At 36.7% G+C, this 11,523-nt stretch overlaps 1 protein-coding gene across 1 annotated transcript; it reads left to right on the forward strand.

The window, feature by feature from the left end:
• Positions 1–1,975: 1,975 nt before the first annotated feature.
• On the forward strand, positions 1,976–2,935 carry LOC119537145 (olfactory receptor 51G1-like). The gene has a single exon (XM_037839724.1). The coding sequence runs from the start codon at positions 1,976–1,978 to the stop codon at positions 2,933–2,935; it is 960 nt and encodes a 319-aa protein (XP_037695652.1).
• The last annotated feature ends 8,588 nt before the right edge of the window (positions 2,936–11,523 follow it).

The following is an 11,523-nucleotide window of genomic DNA, read 5'->3' on the forward strand; positions in this document are numbered from 1 at the left end:
CATCCTTGAGAAGTGATCATTTTTTATTTACCTGTTTTCAGGCTTTGTCACCAGAAATACCTACATATCCTTACTTCCAAGTTCTAGGCTTTCAACTGTCACAATAATGAAGTCCCACTGTGCATCCTACTGTGTTGTAAAGCCCAGGCTAAGTATCTAATTTGGAAGCTTTCTTCTTTCAACTCCCCCATTCATTTAGGATTTAGTTGCCCTTGGCTGGAAAAACTCAACCTGCCAATGCAGTTGGATATCTGCTGTAAAGTTGGGGAACTTTATGGGAGTTAAAGGAACACAATTCAGCTAATTATCTTTCTTCTTTGGGTACTTTCTAGGTCCCAAAAACTCCTTAGGGCAGCACTCTGTCTACAGAGGGTCTCACAACTCACCCCTTTCTCTCCCTCCTGTGCCCAAGAAAAGCTGTCATTTTCAGGACCTGCCTCCCTCTGTTTGTTTTCTTCTAGGCTTCTCTTTTTGGTGATGCACAAAGAGAAAACAACAGAAGGCTTAGGTAAATCTTGGAGGAATTTGCAAGAGATGACAAGGATATTATTCAGGGGAGCCTAGGAAAACAAGAGGGGCCATTTTATGAGTGGCGTCCACATTCTATTTCCTAGTGTGTGTTGAAGGATCATCACAGAATGGAATTGAGACTAGTTTCTGAAATGAGGTAGAATGATTCAGTGGAAGATGCAGATGTTTAAGAAGCAGGGGAATGGCTTCTAATCATTACTTTCCTGAATGATGTCTCTAAACTTCAGATTACTCATCTGTAACATGGCTTCTCTATTGATCTCATAGAGATATGTTTCTGCTCAACTATGAAAAATAAATATAGAAATAATTTTAAGAACTCCAAAAGGACTCTTAGATATTAAGATATGATTATAGGTTCAGAGTTAGGTTTATGGAATTGTCTAATAGGATACCTTTTTTTGAACTAGGTAGAAACCTTAATTTAAAATTTGATAACCCTTGAAAGAATCACTCAAGTATGAGGGATAGGACACAAATAGTTAAATGGCAAGGTTTTAGTAGCAGACTTAAGAAGCTGCTTTGACAAGAAGAAAGCACGGTAGTAAAATGGTTAAGAATCTGAGGGAAGCAATTTTGTTAGCTGTATTTACATTGCTTGGTATTAGGTACTGCAGGTGGTAGACATGAGGATATAGCTTCAATCTCTGAGCAAGCTGTCACATAGCTGCTGCCACCAGATAGATGAGGGATTGCTGTTCTGGGATATCTCCAGCTACATGATAAGATATTGATATTGGCATTTATTAAAGTTATTAAATTTATGTGGCCTTGGTTAAACTATGTGAGTGAGTGAATGAGGTAAAACTATTTATACCTGGATTCTTACAGACCACTGTTTCCCTTTCAAACCAGTTCCAGAGATGATTCATCTATATCTTCCACAGGTAACTACATCCACTTCCTGGACATTGTTTTTTGAAGTATTCCCTCACTTCATATGAAGACATGTTTAGAAAATATCCTTACCAGAGGAAAATGAATGCTTAACATACAGAGGTCAGAGGCTCAGAAAATATCCTTACTGATATCTTGGTAATAAAAAAATGGCAAAAAAAAAGTGGTGTTCTAAAAGTAAATTCAAACAAGCCTATACAAATAGAAGTAGAAAACATTGGAAAATATATTCTAAACTGGGGAGAGAACTTTCTAGAGATGTTGCAAAATCCAGAAGCATTACAGATGGCTACATTATAGTCAGGAATGTTAAAGGATTATGCAGTAATATATTAAGAAAGAGGGTGTGACTTGAAATAAGTTTTCAAAATATTTGACAAAGGGACATTTTGTAAAGAATATAGGTAGGTTCTGTAGAAAGCAATAAGTTAAGAAAAAACCCTAATAAGAAAAATATTAATTGTTATCATCTCCTTTTCTGTGTGTTTTTCTTTCATTTAGGAACATGCTGTTTTAGGGTAGGAAAATAGCCACTTGGAACATCATCATGGTAGGTTCAAATTCCAGTATTGGGCAGTCTGCTTCATTCTACCTCACTGGAATTCCTGGGTATGAGAATGGGCATCATTTTATCTCCATCCCCTTTTGTATGCTCTACCTGGTTGGAATATTGGGCAATTGCACCATCCTTCACATCATCCACACTGACAAGACTCTCCATGAGCCCATGTACTACTTCCTGGCCATGCTGTCCCTTACTGACATGGGCATCTCTGTCTCCACACTGCCCACTGTACTAAAAATCTTTTGGTTTGATGCTCCAGAAATTGAGCTCAATGCTTGTGTAGCCCAGATGTATTTTATTCATACTTTTTCTCTGATGGAGTCATCTGTGCTCCTAGCCATGGCCTTTGACAGGTATGTTGCCATATGTGATCCTCTGAGGTATTCCAGTAAACTTACCCCACGACGCATTCTTTATATAGGGATCTTCATTGTAGTCAGATGCTCTGTTGTTCTCCCTGCCCTTGTAACTCGCATTCCCACATTTTCCTTCTGTCACTCCCATGTTCTCTCCCACTCTTACTGTTTGCATCAGGATGTGATCCGGCTGGCCTGTGCTGACATCTCTTTCAACATTGTATATGGCTTATTTTTTATTGCATTTTGTTGGGGTGTAGATTCTCTGGGAATCCTTTTTTCTTATGCTTTCATCCTCCACTCTGTGCTCGGCACTGCATCCCAAGGTGGGAAGTTCAAGGCCCTCCATACATGTGCCTCCCACATCTGTGCTGTGCTCATTCTGTATGTGCCAATGATAGGCCTATCCTTAGTGCATCGCTTTGCAAAACACTCCTCCCCCATACTCCACATAACTATGGCCAATATTTACCTTTTGGTCCCACCAGTACTCAACCCAATTATTTATAGCATCAAGACAAAGCAGATTCGCCAAGGTTTCCTAAGGTTATTATCAGCCAAAAGAGTTGGGCTTGATCAGTCTTAGAAGACATAAAAATCTCTGTTGTTTTGACCATTGAATTATCTTTCTTCTTCATGAAGATCTCCTCCTTAGAACTTCTTGGACACATTTGGTGCATAATCATTCTATAACACTTTATAAGCTCTACGTTTCCCTTCACAGAAAATGTTGCAATTGCTTCTATCATAACTTTCTAGCTTTAAAATATCCTAGAGTCAGGAGATATAAGAGCAAATTTATTTAATTCAAATAATTTATGGAGCTACTTTTGATTCAGGCTGGAAGAGTAGTCCAATTTTACATGTTGAAACTAATACAGGGACATTAACTATTCAAAATTCACATAGATAGTATGCAATACCATTGGCATTGGCAACTAGGTAAAATTTCTTTTCTTTGAGGTAAAGTGAGGCAAAATTTGGAGTCAATCTATTGCCACATAGGGATTTGAGCTTAGAAATGGAACAAATGAAAGGATGGAATTTTTTTTCCTTCATGCCTATGGGGATTGGGGGCTAGAAAAAGTTTGGACATTAAATGCATTGAATTACTTGTCTCCAAATGGGGAAATTCATGAGACCAAACAAGACTTCATATCAAAATAGCTGTGTATTCATCATGAAGTGGGGTAACAAAATATAGTAAATCACTTTGTTCTGAATCTCTGATCATGTGCAGAACTTGAAAAATATAGTGGGAAATATGCCAATAAAAACATTACCAATTGTAACTGTTCAAATCTCTTGCTGCCTCACTCCATTTCCCAGGAAAATAATGAGAAGAAGGGATAAAAAAAGCAAACAAATTTTCAGTACTCAAACCTGAAACTCACATTCTAATTGGAGGATAGAAACAGGGCTTAGATAACTGGAAAGAGAATTCCAGGAGAATCCAATCAAACTATTTTTGTACAAACAGTATTTTAAATAACCCAAATAAAACTTCTCTTTGTGAAATAATAGAAAGTTGAAAAACATAATTAAATGCATTTTATATGATGTTATAACTAGCATCACCAGAAAAGAAGAAAGAATGTAGGAAAGAGTGAAGAAAAAAAATCTATAAAATTCATGGTTTGAAAAAAATGCATTCAGGAACTAAATTTATATTAGGAAACAGAAGGAAAATTTAGATGATAAATTTTGTAATTCCAAATGAAATTAAAGGAAAAAAGCCTCTGAATAAAAAATAATTTAATGATAAAATAAGATGAGAAGGCCAATTTTAGAGCAGTGGGGGCCACTGAATGGTACAGAATACGAAAAAGACTAAGTATATAGGAACAAATTTGCATGGCATAATCAGTTGTTCAAGAAATAAAATAAGGGACATAAATAAAATAGAAGAAATTTTAAAGATAGTAAAGTAGTTAGGTAACAATTAATATATAAGACAGTCCTTGAAGAGTCATGATCTCAGTGATGGGCCATTCGTATAGTAGAGAACAGAATAAGTTGAGTAGAATAGATAAAAAATATTTTCCAGTGTGACAAAAGGTTTACATTCAGGCATATGCTGGTAAAGTTTTCAAAAATCATGAATAAAGAATAATATTAATATATAGGAAAATACCAAGTCAACAGTATAGGAAAATATTAAACAGAATGGACTCAGATTCCTTCATAAAAGGAAAATAAAAAATGTAATGTATGATTATTTCTTAGAGGAAAATATATGACTCAAATTTTGTATATTCAGCAATTACATATTTGTGTATTAAATAATTTAATGCATGTGATCTGTCACTAAATAATCTAAGAAGCATGGAAATGGGTACATGTATAGAAATAAACCTGTCCATCAGTTGGTAACTATTGAACCTGGGTGAATGATATATGAACATTTATAATATTCTCTCTATTTACATGTTATTTTCCATAATGTAATGTTAAAAAATAAATAAGTAATTAAAAATGAAAATTTCAATGAACAAAGGGAATTCTGGTGTTCTGTTTCCTGGAAAACTACTTTGATACCCTATTCAAAAAGTGGAACTGATAGGAAAATGAAGTGAAGAAGAACGTGAGGTTGGGGTATGTAACCCCTTCTCCACACCATTGCAACTCATCATGGAGGCTGCATCCCTGTAGAGAAAGGCACAGCTTCTGCCCAGTGCCCTTCTCCATATGCCCTCTTGAACATAATATCTATTTCCTGACAGGACCTTAATAATACGAGGGGAAAATGACTTCCTCATATAGAGGTATGCACCTCTCTCTCTATTACTGTGTTTATCACTCTCACCACCTCTAGTTAAATGTTTATGTCACCTTGAAGTTTTAATCTGTGTAAATTTTTTAAAATGTTTTATATCAAGAAACTTGATGTTTATTAGTGTTTTTTTCTCTCCAAAGTGGGAGTGAGGACTTCAAAGAAACCAGTTTCACAAGTTTTTTGAACACATTCTGTCATTTTTAAAAATTTTTGCTTTCAGAACCATTCTGTACTTTTTGTGGTATCTAATTTATGACCAAAGCTTTGCCTTCCTCTTTACTTCTAAGTGGTCTTATCTCCACTTGTGAGTCTGTCTCTCTGAATCTGACTACAAGACTAGGTTTTACTACAATATAAAATTGAGCCTGCAGAGTTTTAATGTGTATGAGAAATGGGATATGATAGTAAAATAGCCTCTGGCTGATGAAAACTCCTTCTCTTCTATCATGTGTTTAAGATTCATAGGTAACAAAGACATTATTTCTAAAATTCTAGTTATGTGGTTGTGCTAATTTGAATCTATTATGACACCCACAAAAGCCATAATCTTCAACATAATATTGTGGGGGGAGACTGATTAGTCTGTTGATTAGGGTGGAACCTCTTGGTTGAGTGTTTCCATGGAGATGCGACTTACCCAACTGTGGGTGAGAACTTTGCTTAAATTATATCCATGGAGGTGTGGACCCTGCCCACTCAGGGTGGGTCTTGATTGGTTCACTGGATACTTAAGAAAAATCAAGAACTGACACAGAGGCTTGCTGATGTTTAGAGGTGGTTGGAGATGTGGACAGAAGGAAGTCTAGAGATACTAAGCTAAGAGAGGAAGCCCAGAGTTTGCCCCAGAGAAGATAGGAGAGGACTCCCAGATGCTTAGAGAGAAATTTCCTGGGAGAAAGAAGCAATGAAGCACAGGAGCTGAGACAGAAGAGCTAAAACAATAAAGCCTAGAGACATTTTGGAGAAAGCCATTTTTGAGACACAACCCAGGAGCAAAGGACCAATAAATTCCAGCCACATGCCTTCCCAGCTGACAGAGGTGTTCTGGATGCCATTGGCCATTCTTCAGTGAAGGTATCCTCTTGTTGCTGCCTTAGTGTCCTTAGGACTTTGTGTCATTAGGACTGTAAATTTGTAACCTAATAGATACCCTTTGTAAGAGCCAATACATTTCTGGTATTTTGCATAATGGCAACTTCAGCAAACTGGAACAGTGGTCTTGGTTTTCATAACAGCTGTCCAAGTTGCAGAGAAAATCACAGTTGATTCACATTCACTCTGCTCCATGCACTTTCCCACTGAAGACACATATTCAATTTCCTTTTGTCTCTTTCCTCTCTAGGCTGACTTTCTACATCTTCTTATCTTTCCACTAGTGCCAGTTTTATTTTCCTTATTGTTGAATGAAGAAAAACTAAATGTGCAAAGACATATGTGAAGTTTTATGTCTTATATTTGGGCAATTGGCTCCTTTGAGGTCCCCATACCCTCTTTGGAGAGAATAATAGAAGGACGATTTTGGTCTGAGAAACCAAAAACATGAAGAACAAGCTTCTTGAAAGAAAACATTTTAAAAAATTTACACAGATTAAAACTTCAAGGTGACATAAACATGTAAACAGAGGTGGTGAGAGTGATAAACACAGGAATAGAGAGGGAGGTGCATACATCTATGTGAGGAAGTCATTTTCCCCCGTATTGGCTATGGTCCTACCAGGAAATAGATATCATGTTCAAGAGGGCATATGGAGAAGGACACTGGGCATAAGCTGTGCCTTTCTCTACAGGGATGCAGTCACCATGATGAGGTGCATCAGTATGGAGAAGGGGGATAAATCCCCAATCTCATGTTATTTGGCAATTAAATTTCTATCTGTTCCACTTTTTGGTAAAGCCCAACCAGAAGCAAGGAGCTAGAGAACCTGTTGATGCAGTCCATTATGGTTCGAACACAGAAGGGGGTGGATCTGGAAAGCAGATCAATCACACTTTTCTCTCAGAAACCATCCTGTCATTCATAAGAATATATGCTCTTGGGCTTGGTGATCTAACCTTAGTTCTAAAGGAGAATGTTTGCCTGTCACATTCTCCCCATCATTAATGATTGAACTCATGACCTAAGCTTCTCAAAAAACTTTTTTTTCCTTCAAGTTTGGTATTGGGAGTAGAAGGTGTGATTGCTTTTTTATTTCCTTTCATTGTTCCTTTGAGAAATGTATAAACCAGATAAAAAGAGTTTACTTGAAGTGAAAACTAAGGTCTAATGGTATTGCTCTAAATTTGGGATTTTTGGTCATATAAAATTGCGCTGATACTAAGTGATTCAAATTAATGTTAAAGTTATTAGAGGAGAAGGAGAATTCTGGAAGCATCCAGAATCAGAGAAGGCAATAAGGACAAATCATTTTTTTGGTTATTTCAGAAGGCTAGAGAGAAGATGGAAGTGTGAGTTCTTTTCTGGTGTTAAGATAGATAAATAATGTCTCATTCTCATAGGCCATTGTTGTATGGTGAATTCTTTTAATAATTAACTATTTTTATGAGAACTATTATTCCAATGACATAATTCCTGATAAAGCCAGATCTCAACTGAGTGTATTAAATGGAAAAGTGCCTGAACATTGGCAACCTATACCATATATGTAATAGATTCTGAGTATACAGATTTTTATTCAATTATTCAAGAGTGTATATGACAACACTTTCATAGCTCAATTAACCAACAGGTATTTTTATGTCAATATAATTAGCAAACATAAGGGGTTTTATTCTTTGAGCACCAGCTTCCATTTAGAGTTAGACCAGCTTTACCTAATTTATGTATTTATATTTCACCCAACAGGATTCTAAAGTACAGTGAAAAAATTATTGCACCAGAAAATCAGGATATACAAATGATGACATTAGTTTTATTGTTTATTGTAAAATTTTGAGTAAGGCAAGTCACATAACTGAGTCTCATTTTAATCCAGTATATAATAATAGATCTGAACTTGAGTCAATTTTAGCCTTTAAGTTACAGAATCTATGTCCATCATAATTTAAATCCTCAATAAATCTTTATTATCTATACAGTGTATAAAATAATTTACTGCCCTGTCATATTCTGGCTCCAAACTACTATCTCATGTCATACCACACTATATTATTTGTCCCAGACATTGAGTAAATAAGTACTTAGTAATCACTATAGAGTCCTTTTAACTCTGCTCCTAAACTGTAGCACCCTGCTGCAATCTGGATGTGGTGGAAAGAAGAGCATGGAAATGGCCATAAACTGAAGTGTTGGCACTGACAGGGTTACCATCACTGTCCTGTCATTATCTCAGGGCTTCATATCTCTAAGGACCAGAAGAGGACTTATAAACTTGTCCTTCATGCTTTGAGAACTGAACATTTACTACAAGCAAGAGGAACTAGTCTACAAAGTGCATGAGACATGGGAAAAAATAAAAGTGGGAGGGAGTGGGAAGATACAAAGAGGGACCTTGAAAGGCAAAGAATAGAGAGTGAGAGTTGAGAACACGTATTGAGTGTATGAGGAAGACATAGATCTGGTTCAGGAAGGGACAGATTCTCAATTCAGCACAGGACATGATTTTCACTGTAAGTATCTTTGTTGTTCAGGTCCATGCTGGTAGCCTCCAAGGCAGAACCACAGAAGGGAGAATCTATAGATAGACAAAATTTATTTATGATTCCCTGGACTTCTGTGGCAGGTGGTATCCTCTCTCCCCATGAACATGTTCACACATGATGAAGGCCATTTTCAGGCATAATAGAGGAGAAATTCCAGAATAAGTCAAGCATTGCACCAGGTACCTTTCAAGCTCTTTACAATCCCAAGTATCCCATGATTTTTAATGGGACTGTTTTTCAGCTCAGTGATTTCAATCACACTTTAAAAATCCTTAAGACTTTCAAATTCATAATCTAGCTCCAAAGATCTCCATCTTCCTCATATGAGGAGTGGTGGAAGATGCCACTTGGTCAGCGAATGGGTTTCAAATGATAGGGTCAGGAGCAATAGGAGTTAAACTGTCTGACAAAGCAGTGCCACAAGGTAAGGGACTGTGGAATAATAGGAGGATCAGATACTACTGCACATATAGAGTATTTTGTGGTAACATTAGAAAACCAACAAGATTGCTCAGATTCCCAGCTGGCCATGTCCCAAGGATCTTATTGATTTTCTTGGTAACACCTTCCATTCTGTTCTTTCCAAATTGGCACTGAATAGAATGAGAAGCACACCAACAAGGGAAACACAATTATCAGAGGGATTTGGGGGTAGATGAAATTTCAAAGTGTAATTCAGAGGTCAGGCTGTGCTGAGTCTTCACTGAATGAAACAGAGATGAAACTGATGTAATCTGTTTCTTACCCCATAGCTTAGGAAGTTCACTTCTGTGAGATGCTTCTCCCTGCTCATGCCATTTTCCTCTATGGGAAGACACTCTGTGGGCACCCCAATTGTTTTCCACCCCGTTGCTTCAAGGAAATATCACTACGGTTGTTGTTACTGTTGTCATCATCATCATCATCATCATCATCATCATTTTATAGTCACTGTGCGTCAGGCTATGTCTAAGTATTGACATTTAAATTAAATAAATTTCATTTAAAACTGAATAAAATCTTGCTGAATTTTTATTATTTTCACTTTACAGAGGAAGTAACTTTGACACAAAATGAAAAATAAAGTGTCTATAATTAAGAAGAAGCCTGCAGTGGGACCAGGATATTACCTTGGTCTAGGTGATTGCAGAGCTGGAAAAAAAGGTGAGTGAACCAAGAGATGGCAGGATGAAGTGATTTAAACCTCGGGAAAAAAACACTGAGATCAATCACTAAGGGTGTTTCAGAATGACCTCCAGATCAGATAGTTTTCAATTAAACTTTGCATTTATTCTTGACAGTGGGGGAGAGAGGCTATAGGGTCAGAGAAATGGTTTGAACTCACTAGGTGGTCTTTAGGTTAAAAAAAGGCAGATTTTCAAGAGGTGGCTTTTCCAATTATGGATGAGAAATTTGAAGGGTATCAACAACAGGAAGATCTGGAAATGGTGGGATTGAAGGAGATGTTAGGACAGATTTAAAATTATAGCCAGAAAGCAGGCATGAAATACAAGGAGAGGAATAACAGGGACAGAAGAGACATCAACACATAGACCAGTGAAGGGCAGTGAAGGGCCATGGAACACAGATCTGTGGGGAAAAGCAGGGAGGGACAGAGGCACCCATATCTTTTCTCCCCAGCAGAGTCTCTGACTGAAGGGTTGATCTTGTACTAGTGTTGTCCAAGAGAAGAGAAACAATTACATTCTTCTCCTGGAGATATCACATGAGCCACACTTTCCCATATCAGCCTTTGGCCATAAGGAAAGGCAAGTGCAGAAAGGAGCATGAGTTGGACAATCCCCAAGTTAGGTAAGCAGGGATTTTGGATTCTGATAAGGCTGTCAGGGTCAGGAAAGCATCAGGGTCTTAAGTATCCATTTCTAGAATATGTAGATGGACTTTAGTTATAATATGAATGATGAGAAAGGCTGTCTCTAGAATTTACTTTTTGAATCCTTGGTCATGGATCTTTCATTTCCTAGACAATTTCCATTATTAAAAACTGAGACAAATGTGTGCTGCATTTAGGATTTATCCATATGGGATAAATTAAAGGGAACTGAAGTGTCACAAAGCACCAAAAACAAAGAAACTAACAAACAAAAAAACCATAGCAAAACAGGGAAATACAAATTTATTAACTTACAATGAGAGGGTTTTTTGTTTTGTTTTGTTTTGTTTTGCTTATTGGAGATTTTCATTTTAGCTCAAGTTCTTAAAGTTGAAATCACATAGGAGAATTCAAAGACCTCCACAGTTTTATGGCTTTTTGGTTGTATTTTATATTGTTTGCTCACAGACTGATTTTCCCACAATCAGTTCTTGTATTATAGTACTTTTCAACATAAATCTTATTTATTTCTACTGTAAATATATGCTCTTATTCTCATAAAAATTATTTGCATTTCAATACGTAATATGGGGAATTTGCTTGCAATTTTCTATTATAACTTTCCCTTTTCTTGTTTTCTTTGAGAGATAGACTTTTGAAGCATGGATGATCCGTTGCTCAAACAATTGATCAACACTTTTTGACACAGTATACTTTGAATACTACTTCTCATCACAATGTCCCAAAGTGACAGAAAAAAAGGAATTATTTTTACGGAAGAGCACACTGAAGCTCAGAGAAGTTACATGGCATAAACAAAGTCATGTAGCAGGGATTAGAATTGAGAATCCTATAAATCCTAAACAAGTATAACATTTATTCAACCTCATTTCCTCACAATGCTTAAGGATCATATTAAACTTACAGCAGTATAATTCTGGCTTTT

Source organism: Choloepus didactylus, chromosome 6 (genome assembly GCF_015220235.1).
Source record: "Choloepus didactylus isolate mChoDid1 chromosome 6, mChoDid1.pri, whole genome shotgun sequence".
NCBI classification, from domain to species: Eukaryota; Metazoa; Chordata; class Mammalia; order Pilosa; family Megalonychidae; genus Choloepus; species Choloepus didactylus.